Source organism: Anas acuta, chromosome 3 (genome assembly GCF_963932015.1).
Source record: "Anas acuta chromosome 3, bAnaAcu1.1, whole genome shotgun sequence".
Classification (NCBI taxonomy): Eukaryota; Metazoa; Chordata; class Aves; order Anseriformes; family Anatidae; genus Anas; species Anas acuta.
In genome coordinates this window covers 93,673,428-93,688,156 of record NC_088981.1, presented here as the reverse complement: position 1 = coordinate 93,688,156, position 14,729 = coordinate 93,673,428, and the positions used below count along the sequence as shown (strand labels likewise).

The window sequence follows — 14,729 nt, the reverse complement described above, 5'->3', positions numbered from 1 at the left end:
AGAATCTGACTTTGGGCATTTCTCAAGTTATGTTGGTGCTTGGTGAAATTAGGAGCTTAAGCCTGTTGGAAAGAGACTTCTCCAGAGGTCGGTTCATGGCACCTAACTGAGAGGTTTGCCTTTCAATTAGCTATTTAGTGACACTCAAGTTAGATAATACGGACATCCTGCATACATGCTTCTGTTAACAGCTGTTGTGCATCTGTCATCTTACTGCAGAGATAACACAAATTCACTCATGAGTTAGAAACTGAAATTCTTGAATGTTTCCTCTGCGAGATAAGACCTTGGAACAACTTTGGAAGGCATGTTAATAACTGGGGATAACTACGTGCCAGTTTTGAAAATCAGTCAGTCTCTTAATTCGTTTTTAAAGTGAGATAAATTTTTGTTCTGACTTCGTGAATTTACAAAATTAATTTGCTTATTACTTTGTTTTTGTTGGCATAGACATTGCCGAAGAGCATCGGGAAACTAAAGAAGCTGAATAATTTGAATGCCGATAGAAACAAATTAACATCTTTGCCCAAAGAGGTAAGTCTTGTGCAATTAACTTTAATAGATGTGATTATACAAACAAAAAACTCTGATTTCACATGCCTACAAGAAGTAACAGGCAGCTTTGAACCACTGGATATTCTTCCCAGAAAGATCACAACTAGAAACTTGTCCATTAGCTCTGAACCGTGTAAATCTGAACAGTAGCTGTGGTGATCTGGTGGCTTGGAAGTACAAAATGTATTTGCACTTTATCAAAAAGGCCCAGATCTAATCAACTTGTAACTAGTAATTCCCAACGTGGATGTCAGGTCCAGCACTATTTGAGGACTGAAAGTTCTGTTTGAGTGAATACACTTTAACGTAGATATGTTTAGTAGCAGTATAAAAGTACTGCCAGGAGCCTTCCTAGCCTCACTCATGTGAGCAGGAGTGAAGGGAAGTTTTCTAATTCTGGAAAACATTTTTTTGGACAGTTTTCTTGGGTTTGGAGATCTCAGGCTAGCTTTACTTTTAAATGTGAGGACCTAAAGTGACCCACATCACTGATACCTGACATCTTACTGCTATGATCACTAGGACTTCTTCACAGAAACACAGAACTGGTGAGGTTGGAGGGGACCTCGGGAGGTCATCTGGTCCAGCCTCCTGGCTCAAGCACAGAAACCAAGAGCAGGTTGCTCAGGACCTTGAAGATCTGCGAGGGGGGAAACTCCACATCTTTGGATCTCAGTCACTCACAGTAAAGAAATCCTGAAAGTGCTCCCTGAAGTGCTTCTTGTCCATCATAACAGTATATGGAGTGAAACGAGGCTAGAATTTCTGATGTGAAACTGAAAACAATAATGGTCTTATGAGCTTAGTTCAACATTCAGTTCTGGAAAGAGAGAGGATTGATATTTAAAAGAGAAAGCAGCGTAACTGTGATAGGTTGGAGCATGTGATTGAGAGTTAGTTCCATTCGCACCACTGTTTCTCTGTTATTTTTGTCCTAGTTCTCCAATGACCAAGCTGTGAGCTTCCTTGGGTTGGTTACAGAGAAGGGGCTACAAGATAGCCCTTACTGTTTTCTTGTTTGGTTTGTAAATGTGTGGTTGAGTGGGGGTGAGGGTAGGAGGAGAAAGGTGTGAGTACTACAGCTTCCCTGTCAGGACAGTGTCTCCTCCGCAGAGGTGCTACTAGCTCTAAAGAGAAAATTACCGAGGGCGTACCCAGACGGATTGCATAAATGCTACCAAGCGACGGGATCTTGGGAAAACTGTTCCTGGGTTGGGATCTAATGACAGTTTGATCTTTGTGCTCATTCAGCAGAAAGCTTTCTGTGTCTTTACAAAGACCTTAATATATTTCGTGAGTGGCCTAAGCAATCTGTACCTGAGACTTGTACAATTTTTTGTCTAGTGTAGCTGTAAACAGAATTGGGCTGTTACAGCATGGAAGGTTTTGCTGATGTGCTTCAGATTCAGACATAAGTCAAACAGGATAAATATGGGATACATCTGTTTGGGAGGGGTGACAGAACTGAGGGCTTGGTACAGGAAAAAGAAGGTATTGATGCTGAACCAGAAAAAGGGGACTTGGAATCAGAAGTGGATGGCAGAGGTAGAAGGCATTGCTGAATTGGTGAAGGGGTGGGGATATGGAAGGGTGAAGTGAAGAACAAGAATGTGTGTGGAAAACATTGCTGGACGTAGGACTTCTGGGATTGGAGAGAAAGGGGAGGGGGCACTTGCAGAAGGAGTGGCATTAACTATGGGACAAGTTCGTGTTCGAGGGAGGTGGCTGATGAGGAAACGAAAGGTGGTACCTGGAATGAGATGAGCTGAGAAATTGTAGAAAGCCCATGAAATAGAGATGGGAGGGGGTGATTCACAGCAAGCTTGGCAGAGAAACAGAGGAAACAGCTCCTTGGCATCTACTTCTTTGAAATAGATTGTTGTGTTCTTTTGTTTGTTTGTTTTTCTGGAAAGGTCTCCACACCTAAATGGCTTTCTCATTTGAACGAACACTTTGAAATCGCATGTAACTGAATGTTTCATTAAGTTATGTTTTGCTTTTTTTTAAAGGAAGGAAGTTCTCAAACTGGAGGGTTGTATCCACCCTCTAGATCAGTGGGTTTGAATTCTGAGCTAGTAATGGTAACATACATCAACAGCTGATGCAGTGGTAGAGGCAAATGATCTTTTTCCCTTTGGGTGGCAGGGAGGAACAATGTGGTGTTCTGGTGACATGTTTTGTTTCTACTTTCCTTCTTGCAATTACTGACTTGGAAAAAAAACCTAAAAATGCATCAATAGAGCACCTAAACTGAAAATACATCACCATTTTCTGTTTCTTGGAACATTCTGCTTGATAGTGAGAGAGCATACTGTCCTTTCCATTTATTTTCATCTCAAACTGACTAATTAATCCTTCAAGCCAGCCAGTAGCCTGCTGTGTGTTGTTCAAGATGTCTCCTGAGATGGTGTGGTGAAGATTGGGGTCTCAGACCTTTACATGTCCATCAGTATTAGTAGCTGTATGCTGGTTCCCCCTTCACAGAAGTGGAGTGGAGTGTGCATAACAGATAATCTTGCTTGGTATCTTCCCCTGTTTTCCTGGCTCCTTTCTCTCTTCCTTCCTGTGCTTTACAGAACTGCTGTGCAGCTGTGCAGCTGTGGTCTTCATCCTTATAAAAATGGGTGTGCGACGTGATTTTACTGATTTATCCTGGACAGGGACAAAGATGCAGGGTCTGGTAAAATGCATGTAGAAAAAGTGGAGCTTTATGTTATAGAGAAGAACGCATGAGACTGATATCATGTCTACACACTGGTACCTTTATTGGTCCATCCAGAATGATTCCTGTAGCAAAGGGAACGTTTCTAGGTATAATGGCAGAAATTGTGTGCCTGCTGTAATATTGTAATATAGTCTGGTGAGATAAATTCTGCATTTTAGCTTCTTTTTGTTTGTTTTCTAACTGTTACCAGTTTATTTGGATTGGATTTGGGGTCAGCCCGGCAAACCATTACACTGTCAGATTGCTTCTGTGCACACTTGTAAAACCGGTCTCCACCTTTTGGTGTAACATTTCTTGACTTGGGGTTATTGAGGAATTTGCTTGCGATACCCCTTCAAAGTTCCTGGTTCAAAGGTTCTTCTGGATGTGGTGTTGGTGTATAAGGCAAAATGCGAAACAGCTGAACGCCTGACAAAGGCTTGAGTCACAGTTTTCATCTTCAGTATCTCATCTTGCAGCTTGATCCCTCTCTCGGTGAACTGAGTAGTGAAACAGACTGCAGCAAGAACCGAGTATGTCCAAACCTGTTCGTAGTTACAAATGTTTTTCCCCTTCTACTTGAAAGACCTGCCTGGTGACTCTTTTGTATTGAAATCCCACCCTGGCACTGGAACGCTGGTGAAACTGGTGTGTTGATTTTGGCACTTACATAAATAACCTCCTTGGAATGTTTTCCAGTTCGTGTGCTTTCATTAATGAGTCTCTACAACTTGCAGAGATCTGGTAATGTGTCCTTCCTGGCCCTGAGGTATATTGTGGCTGAGAATTAGTACTGCAGGAGGTGAAACTGCAGGGTTTCTTTGGCAATAACTGTGCTTTTTACATTTCTTTTTTTTTTTTTTTTTTTAGCAAGTTGGGGCTGTTCTGTTGTTTCTGTTTTTAACTTCCTACATCTCTTCCCTCGTTTCTGTACATGTGTTTCTCAGAGAGAAAAAAGGCATTAGGGAAAAATGCAGGAAAACTTGTCTTGAAGCAGAGGGCAGGGAAGCTGTTGCTGTGCTCCTCGTGCACTATTTATTCACTGGTGGTGCAGGAGATACCGAACTGTGTTTGTAGAAGATCCTCCTAGCCAATTTAGAGTTAGTAATAGCTGATACTGCTCCTTACAGTGAATTGGGCAGTTTCTTCCATGTCTAAATATATTCTGTGCTTGCAATTAGGGAATTAATCCATGTTATCTGGGGCCAAGGAAAATTCTGACATTATTTGCTCTGAATCCAAACAAAATGTTGGTTGTGATACTCTGGAAAAGGTTTTACAGCAAAACAGGAACTGTGTTTAAATTTCCAGTACATTTATCTGAGTTCTAAAAGCCTGGTGAGAGGTCTTGATGCTGAGAGCTGTACTGAAAGTTAAATAAGAGATGTCACTGGGCCTCAACTAGTCACATACTAAAACATAATTGTGGTATTTGTCACAACGGTGTATCTTTTGTATTTTTATACCCGTGTGAAAGAGCCTAACTGTTAAAGGACAGTGGAATTGAGTCATAGCATTTAAGCAGTTAACAGATGCTGAGACCAAAAGGTGTTATTCAACTAAAGTAACTTCAAGGTCTTGTAAGTTTCCCACCTTTAATCTGTGCTTTGGTTTTAGAGCAGTAACAAGATGAGGATGTGTCATAACAATCAGTGAGATTCGGTCAGTGATGATGAATGGCTGTAACTGCGCAGCTGGACTCGAGAGGAACCAAAAGGGAGTTCTTGGGAGGGACCTAAAAGGGAAGACAGAGGTGAACCTGTAAGCTCTTCATGGGTTTATCTACAGAAAGCTGCAATTCAGGTGCAGTGGTGTCACCAGCAGGAAAAAACAAATGGCAACCACAAGGTTATCGTGACACAAAAGTGCAGCTAAAGACAGATGATCAAAAACGTGCAACTGATGCAGGTGTTGGAACAGCAACCTGTCTGCAGTAGAGAAAGGGAGCCATCAGCTACATCAGCAGAGAAGTGATGTGCTGAATTTAGGTTCTGGAGGATTGTTTAAGATGAACTGGCACTGGGTATGTGGGTTTCAAAAAAATGGGAATCTGAAGTGATGGATGCCGGTCGTTCTCAGAACGTAGAGGGGAGTTATAGCAGCCAATTTGTTCTCTGTGCATATCCAAGTCTTACTGTTTCTCCAGAACAAAGAAGCTGATGAAAGATGAATATCAGAGTGAGATAGAAGAACAAGATAACCAACAAAGCTTCTCCAAGGGTAGAGTTATGTGTGAAACCAAAAGAAATCTCTGAAGACTCATACTCTTCAGAAAGCCCCCCAGATGCAAATAAGCAGTTCTGTTGAGAATTTACAGTACTTTAGAATCAATGATCTCAAAATTAGACCTTCATATTAACCATCATTTTCTACCTTAGATTCAGTCTGACCATTCTTTTGTTGTTTTTAATCTGGAGTTTTAATTGGCTGTTCTCTGCAGGTGGTGAGATGAGACAAGTGAATAAAGTGGCTAGAATGAAATGTTTATTTAAAGTGTTATGACTTAGACAAACACAAGTCATTTGAGACATTTTGCTGATGTCCAGTTCCCCTCAGAAGGATGTGAGGACCTATTAAACCTCCAGGCTTTGGAGCAGTTATTCACGTGCCCAGACCTAAGCACATGCTTGTCCATTAAGCAAAGTCTTGTGCTCGAAATGAACGATGTGCTTAACTGTTAAGTGGACTTGTGGTACAAAGCGTCTACTTGGTGCCTACGTCACGGTTTGGCGAGGTCTGCTGTAAGCATGTGATCACACCCAGGGAAAGCATGAGCAGAGTGTGCCTGGCTCTTTGTCAGTCGATGACTCTAAGCCAAACCAACAAAGTTCCTATAGTGTGCTACTTCAGAGTTGTCACGGTGATGTTTTTCTTTCAGCTTGCCATTTGGTGTGTGTGTTGTGCCTCAATGATACCACTTTGGTTTTTCAAATGTTGGACCTGACGTCTTTCTGTACTGCTGAATGAGTCCAATCTTTTTTGAAATGACAAAGATTTTATTTTTTTTACTGTCACCCTGTCTTTTTTTCTCTGTGATACCTTGCCTGATGCTAACTGCTTGTTAGATGCTGCCTGTGTTTTGAAAAGGTTTCATACAAAGGTTTCTGTATTGTCTGTTATGCCCTTCAGCTGCCCTCTTCAAATAAAAAAAATCACCAAAAAAACAAAACTCTACCTCTGAATGAACCAAACATTAACTTTAAAATAGCTGAAGACAGCAGCAGCTTGTGCATCCTAACCCTGTGTAGGAGTAGAATAATGTATGTTCTGTCTCCATTTGTTGGCATGCTCTTGTCCAGTATGGATAAAGAAACATGAATTGAACATCTTTTGTATTTTCTTAATTGTTAGCCGCTTGGAAAATTATGGGTCAGGTAAATTGATAACCCTGTAAGTATTATTCAGTCCACGGTTCTACTGTTACCTCTCATTAAACTGCTTTAAATGCATGACGACTCAGGCCGGCTGGTTCCACTGCTGCATTTTTCCATTGTCACACGTAACAGAAATTGCAGTTTCATCAGGGTTGCATGGCTTACTTTGTTTGTTCGCCTAAATTGTTTGGGTCTTCATGCTCCAAGACTGAATAATGCAAACTTCATTCATAGAAAAGCGAGCACTGTGTACAGTTAGGGCATCACTTGCCAGCTCATCAGCATCCACACAACTTTATCTTTCGCTTTTCACGACTCCTTGTGTTAGATAAACCAATGAGACAGTTTATATCCTGTTTTCTCTGTATGGCACTCCGTATCCTGCGAATGTGTCAAGGCAATTATTTAAGAATCTTTACATGCTTTCAAGTGACAAGCGGAATTCTTGTACTAAAAAGTGTTTGCTTGTGGTTTGAGCGCTGGTTTCCAAGGGCTTTGATTCACAAGCTAAAATAGCTAACAAGGTTGCTGCTCCTGTGTACACACGGGCTCTGAGAAGCTGCTACTCTTGTGAAATGGTGGCATCTTAGAGGGCAGTGATTGCAGAGAAACCAACCCAGATTTTGTTTTGTCAACAGAATGTTGTGCTGTAACTTGGTGCTCTAAATAGCTTGTGAATCAGAAGCCATGAGCAGCTGATACCTGCTTTCTTCCATTACAATGTATTTATATGATAAAGGAAGGTGAGTGGGGTATAATTGCTCCATTTGATTGTTTTATTTTCTAACTCACAGTGGCATCCTTTTTAAAATGCCCTTTTCCTCGGTAAATAGCATAGGTTAAATTGAAATGATTTTTGCTTTGACTAGGGGAAAAGCTTTTGTGGTATTTGCCTGTAACCTAAAACTTGATTTTGGACGAAGCTGCAGATTTTCCAGGGACAGATCTGACAGTTAACTAGAACACATAAGTAATTTCAGCTCAGATTTGGATGCTTAGACTAAATGAGGCATTGGCTGTATTGTAACAGAAGAAGCTTCTTACATGTGAGTAGCTGTAGAAGTCCCTAATTTTTGAGCTAAGGTCTTCTAATAGGTTTGCTGTCTTTAGTTCAGTTCTAAGTCTGCTTGACTTGGAAGCTTCAAAAGGCTTTGAATATTTTTCTTCTAATATTTGAAAAAAGGGAAGAAACTTTTCCATTCTGAGTTTTGTCACTGGAAAATAAACAACAGCTTTTTGAAGCTATATAAGATAAGCAAACAAAGGTAAGTTTCTTTTGTGACTAGGAACAAAGAGTTACTTGAGGCAGTTTTCAAGTTGCTAAAACTAATAATCTTTATGTTTGTAGAAGTAGTAATTGCCATCTGGAACAAAAAGGCAATATTTTAAAATTGAATTTAGGGGGTTTATTTTTTCTGAAAAATACGTACCTTTGACGTAAATTACAGACACTTCAAGGGTAAAACTGAAATCTCATCTTTTGCACCCCAAAACTATCTTGGGAATTGAGCTGCTTAGGTTTGGGTAAATTAGTAGAGACAGAGGATATTAGATTGAATTGGCCAGTTCAGATGGGAATTATTTTGAAATTAGATGCTTCTAATAAAACAGGGCGTCAGAGATGTTACTCATAAAGCCTGCTTTCTGTGAACTCTTCATTACTCTTTGCTGACTCAATAAATGTCAGGAGTTGATTGGTTTATTTAGCATTTTGTATTGCCTAAAGCCCTATTGCACTCATTTGTATATAAAGTTACTGTGAGGAAAGAAAGAATTAATATGTAAATACTGAGCTCAGAAATATGGAACATTAAAGCTGGTATTTTTTGTGAGGGTAGTCTACAAAGTGACATCTGTGTGGTTACTGACTTCTTCCAGGCTTGGAAGGCTATAAAAAGTAGGTAAAATTTGATGTATTTGTAAAGATACACATTATTCACAAATAAAGCTGTTCAAGAAACTGCTACAACATGCCAGCTTCAGGTCGGGCTTCTTTTAAGTTAACACTTGTTTGCAATCTGTACCCTTGGGTGACGTGTCTTGCAGGCATTGTAACTTGAATGTGCTATGACATCTTATGTGACCCATACTGCATGCCTTTGTTTGTGTTACAGTACTGCAATAAAAATAGTCTTTTTTTTCTTTTTTTTCTTCCCATTTTTTCTCTAATATAGATCGGGGGATGCTGCAGTCTTAATGTCTTTTCTGTACGTGACAACAGATTGTCTCGAATTCCTTCTGAAATTTCACAAGCCACTGAACTCCATGTCCTGGATGTTGCAGGAAACAGGTGGGATTTTTGTACTGTTATGTTCTTTTGCTGGTTTTACGTAATTGTTTATAATGACAGAATACATTAGGTCTAAGAATGAAGTAGCAAAACCCCAATTATCACTGTTGTGTTAGCATTACTGTTGAAACTGTCAAAGCAATCTTCCCCTCTGGCCCAAAGTAGCATAAATTGCATATTGTTATGTGTACCTTTTCTGGATTGCTTTGACCCCAAGGAAAGGTAGGATTTAAGATAAAACTCTGGATTTGTGCATTTCTGAATTAAAACTGATAATGGAGGCAATTCTGTAGAGCTTCAGCTGAAACTGATGACAAGCCTCACTGATTGTCCTATTTTAGGCATAGCAGTGCAAGTGACAAACAATGCAACTTTGCACCTTTTCATGAATCTTAGTTGATACACTTTACAAATCAAAGTTCAAAGAGGAGTGGATTGAAGCCTAAAACAGCAAATTAGTGCAGTTGCTTAGTAGGAAGTTAAAGAAAGTAGAGGAAAAGCAAATGGCATTTTGTCTGTGCAATATAATTATTTCATAAGTGTTTCTGTTCTGGCAATTGTATACATAAGGTTCCAGAGCAGGAGCAGCAGTCTGCCTTCCCAGGGCAGTTATCACAGGAGAAAAAGCTCAGCATTATTTTAGCAGATATTCACAGCTACGGAGAATTACAGTATAAAGTTAAGCTACAGATTGTTTCCAAAGGAATGGGATAGTTTGAGCTGGAAAATACTGTAATGTCTGTAATGTGAGGCATTATGTCACTCCTGCCTCTTCCAACTCAGGACTGTGTAGTTATGAGTCAACTTCATGACCATCGATTAAGTCTCCTGGAGATTACCCTGACTTTTTTCACTTTTTTTTTTTTGAACTAGGCTGACGTATCTTCCCCTTTCGCTGACTACCTTAAAGCTGAAGGCTTTGTGGTTGTCTGATAACCAGTCCCAACCTTTGCTGACGTTTCAGACCGACACAGACCCTGAAACGGGAGAAAAGATTTTAACATGTGTATTACTTCCTCAAATGCCTTCTGAGCCTGGTTGCCAAGGTAAATGCTTAGAGTTAGTTTTTGATCGTGTATAGAAATACTACTGCTTTGTTTACTGTGTTTTCTGTTCTGGAAAGGTTTGTAAAACAGACTTCTTATTATCTATGTATTAGCTCTGTTGAACACAGTTATGGCTGAATTTTCACTTGTAAACTTTTTTCTTTTGTAATCATAACTTGAAAATGCTCCCAGACATGTTACTGAAGATAAAATGCAACCACATACAATACATAAAAATACGGACCTGGAGGAAGATGGCTTAATCATATCATTATTCCAGCGTTTGCCAGTGGTCAAGTAGTGGTGTCCATATTTGTGTACATTGTTTATGCATTTTAAATTACATATATATGGTGAAAACTGATGGCTTTCCAACTAGTCTTTTTATCAGAAAAATAATTAAATAGTTAGTAAAAAGCAGGAGATATTGTACTTCTTAGCAAATGAATTTTCTTTCAAGCAGGCCTGCCTTACAGTAACTTTATTATATTCTTTCGCAAGCACAGAATTGTAATTATAAGTTACTTTTACCTTTTGTGGTGAAGCTTGCCTCTTGGTCAGGTGGAACTGTAAACTCTTTCACAGTTTGCTGTTCCACTAAGTTCTGGATGTTATTTGTCCTCCGAAGCTTTTATAGCAATGTGTGAACATTGAACGGGATTCATCTGAGCTAATATTTAAACTCCTACTGTAATCACTGGAGAGTAATTCATCCTATCCCAGAACACTCCACTGAGTACAAAGGGAGCCTGAGGAGAGAAGCTCAGCTGTAGATATCTATATTATAGGTATCAATACTTAAGTGAGAGTAATTTCAATACTTTCAAGTCTTTCAGTATTGTGGGACAGGAGCAAATAGAAACCATTAAAATAGTAGCAGTGTAGAAATGGCTGTTTTGTGCCAGTTTATGGGTTTTAAGAGAATAGAAGTTACATTAAGAATTAAAAGAAGTAAATGAGTTAATGCCTTTAGGTTTAGAGAAAATTAGCAAAAAGAGTAGTGGGGAGAGAAAGACTTTAAAGGCTTGAGTAGTGGAAATCAAATTTCCTCTTCCCCAAATGAATCTTATGTCTTCAGGGATAGAAGATTGGAATTAAGATTGTTCAACACATGTGCGTAGCAACAGCAAAAGGACAAGGTTGATGAAACTAATGATACTGTGATATGAAGTGTCATTTAGCTAAATGGCTAACATCAAGTGGCAGGCCAGATCTGAAAGAGAAACACTTACCAGGGCAAGTATCTTAAAGCAGGTAATCAACACTGTAAAACCACCACAAGCCTGAAACAGCCCAGGTGCAGAAACTTCTCATACAGAAACTTCTCTAACATGCTGACATTCTAGACTTGCTGTGAATCTTCAGTTACGTTTGCTGTTTTAACAGATAACCTGCCACGATGTGGTGCGTTGGAGAGTTTGGTAAACGAAATGTCAGATGAAACGTGGAATGAGCGGGCAGTGAACAGAGTCAGTGCAATTCGCTTCTTAGAAGATGAAAAAGATGAAGAGGATAATGAAATGGTATGTTTTCCAAGTCTTTGGCTACCTGCAGGCACTGTGGCTTTAATGCAAAAGTGTGGAAAGTATGTGAGCTGTCTTGCTCTAAATTTCAGCTGTGACTGCATGCATTTTGTACATGTTTACAGTGGAAACTGTTCATGTTGACTGCTGAAACTTTTCATATAAACTTAAAATGTGTGTTTTTTTTCTTTTTTTTTTTTCTTTTTTTCTCTGTTTGAATTTAACTTTAAGTTCTGATGCAGGGCGATCTTTGTTTTGTTTTCTTTCCTGTGTCTCCTCAGGATGTTTTCTTTCCAGCTTTCCAGAAACAAGATAGGATCTTCCTCTGCATCTGTGAAGCTTTACTGCCTGAAAGTATATAGGGCCTAATGTAGGATTCCAGCACTCTGGCATGTGTCTCCACCAAGTTTGCTACCCTGCTACATTGTTTGTCTCTCTTGTTTCTATTTCTTATCTTTCTTTGTGTTTCTCCCTTTTTCCTTTTTTCACCATTTGCATTGAAATAACCATAATGTCCATGAACAGCAAGGATTTTGCTCATTAGTTTCCCACTTAAAGGATGTGGGAACATCTGTCACTGTACTTATCAGACCTCTCCATTAAGTTGGGCTTTGCATGTCCTGAAGATCAAAGTGCAACAGTCTTTAACTTTACTAACTTCTATTAACAATTAAATATCTATGTAAAGATTAAGACTGCTTCAATCAAATTTTCAGCATGCTTTTCTAATGCTCTAAAAACTTGCTGGTGGTCCTCGTTAGAGCTCAGCCTGAGGTAGTTCAGAGCACTCTCTGGATTGTAGCACGCTGCAAGCATGGTCTTACTTTAAAAAATGACTATAAAGATTCTTTCTTGGCAGGGAAATTAATATTTAAGTTTTCAAGTAAGATGCTTAGTCTAAAGTACTAGAAATGAAATGTCTTTGACAAGCATGGTTTTTAGATTAACTGATAAAGGATTTCAGAATGGTGCTTGTTAACCACTGTGCCAACCTGAGAATGCCCTTACCAGGGCTCAGGTGTTACTGATAACTGCTTTCAGTCATGGTATTACAGCCTGACCTGAGGCAAGAATATTTTTTGGAGAAAAAGAAGGTTATGTTCCTTTTTTTTTTTTTCCAGTACTGACCAATCCATCCATTTATAGGTGGCTTACCAGTTCCAGTGTACATAGTTTACATATATACCACAGAAAAGTGATTGCATTTATATATCTATTATGCTGATGCATATTGTGCAATTATTCCTGGTGTCCTGTGGGTCCCTAATCTGGATGCCAACTGAAGTTTTTGTAACTTTGGTTTTCTTTGCAAGTGTCAGCACAGTGATGTTAAATAGTCTGTCTAAGATGCAAGAAAAATGTTCCCTCTTCTTGCTTTCAAGGTACTTGTTTTCAGTTGATAAGAGAACCAAACTGACTGCAAAGCATACAGATCTCCATGCAAACGTGTAATTGACACTGTAAAGAGATCTTGTTGGATTCTTTGGATTCTTTCAAAACCAGCTAAATCTTTTTTTTTTTTTTTTTTTTTTTAATCTTAAATCACTTGGATGGTTTTGAGAAAAAAAAATCCCGACTATGTTAAAGAAAGTCTTAATTTCGGGAACTTGTACTTCATTTGAGTGGCTTTCAGATTTGTAGGTCAAGAGGAGAAAATATTTGCTCCTAGACAGTTCTTAAAACCTCTTTCGCTGTCTTCATAAACAAGCAGCTATGATAAAAACTTTAAAAATTAAGCTTAATAGTTTGAAAAGGAAAAGGGGGGGATTTTTTTTTTTTTAAATCGATAGCTAATATTTGGTATGTAAATGCTAAAGCCTTGAAAGTGTATGTTGTTTTTCAAAGAGACAAAGGCAAAACCACTTATTGCACTGTTTATTTTTAGAGAACACTTCTAAGGCGAGCCACTCCACACCCTGGAGAATTAAAGAACATGAAAAAGACAGTGGAGAATTTACGGAATGATATGAATGCTGCTAAAGGACTGGATTCAAACAAAAACGAGGTCAATAATGCCATTGACAGAGTGACCACTTCTGTGTAGAATTTCATCTCCAGGTTTTACCTCCTGTGTCTTCCCCTGCTGTTGAAACGTTCCTGTCGTCTCCTGGGACCTCACTGAACCCCTTTTTTGTTTTTAACCAGAACCTGATTCATCATCTCCATATATGTGAAAAGTGCTGCCCACTGGAAGAAAGTGCCTTATTTCATCCAGGCAGTGAACCAATAATTTCCAAATCAATATTGTAATTTTAATAGTAATACGCTTTTTAAAGTATAATACACTACTGTATGCAGAATACAATATTTTTGTCTTAAACACAGGGGAAATAATGCTCTTCATTTCCAGAGTGCTGGGATATCTTTTTCCCAGTGGCTGGATGTGCTGGTGAGAAATTTAGTTTTGTGGAAAAGATACAATTTTTTTTATTTTTTTGGCAGCTCAGATGGTGTAAATTTTAAAATTTTGTATAGGACTTTCATAACAAAACGATGTATTTCATTTTTAAGAGAAAATTTATCTTGAGCGGTACATATTTTAGTATTTGTGGAAGAGAACAAGTTTCATGGACAACTGTACTCATTTGTTTGTACCACCCATTGTGCCTTATTGTGTCTTATATGTCATACTAGTCTTAAATATAGAAATCCTTGAAGAAAGTGAGTAGATCTGAACTTGGTCTTCTGTTTTAGATACGTTTTTCTTTTCAGACAGTAATTTGTTGAGATTTTTACAAAACAGAATTTACGTTTATGTCATGGGATTTTAGTTCGTGAAACACAAATGTTAGTTTTGTTGTGTACGGAATTAAGATTAAAATGACCAAACTGCTATTGTTTATTACATAATGCACTCACACTTTAACTTAGTTGTAAGGAAACATCTTGTTTTGGATGCAGTGTTGCATTGCAGTCACTAGAAATTCATGCTTCCATTGTTGTTTTTAAACGTGCCATCTGTAAAATAACTTGAAAAACAGCACGATAGACTTTCAGAAGCACAGTATGAAACTAGTTTTATGTATTACGCAAGAAAGCATGATTCTTTAAAGTGCTTTGGTGGTTTTATATACTTATATAAAACCATAATAAAAAAATCTTTAAAAGCTTCGGTATATTTATTGTATCATTAAAACAGCAATTAAAGTATGTATGGATTAATACTGGAATTTACTATCATTGTTACTGTGTTGCACTTAGAGTGGTCCAATGCTGATTTCAAGGTCTTATTATATC

General features: G+C 38.5%; 1 protein-coding gene and 1 long non-coding RNA gene across 2 annotated transcripts in view; one reads left to right on the top strand and one right to left on the bottom strand.

Annotated features, from left to right (window-relative positions):
• Window positions 1-14,599, top strand: part of LRRC1 (leucine rich repeat containing 1) — a 68,234-nt gene extending 53,635 nt beyond the window's left edge. The window contains exons 10-14 of the mRNA XM_068678385.1: window positions 451-534; window positions 8,808-8,923; window positions 9,797-9,969; window positions 11,356-11,492; window positions 13,378-14,599. Coding sequence (XP_068534486.1) covers window positions 451-534; window positions 8,808-8,923; window positions 9,797-9,969; window positions 11,356-11,492; window positions 13,378-13,536 — 669 coding nt within the window. The 3' untranslated portion in view covers window positions 13,537-14,599. The remainder of the gene's footprint in view (window positions 1-450; window positions 535-8,807; window positions 8,924-9,796; window positions 9,970-11,355; window positions 11,493-13,377) is intronic.
• LOC137854656 (uncharacterized) lies at window positions 1,198-10,561 on the bottom strand. Its single transcript, XR_011095324.1, has 3 exons — window positions 10,501-10,561; window positions 4,853-4,994; window positions 1,198-1,331 (listed from the first exon to the last, which is right to left on the bottom strand). It is a non-coding gene; the product is annotated as an uncharacterized lncRNA (long non-coding RNA).
• Window positions 14,600-14,729: the final 130 nt, after the last annotated feature.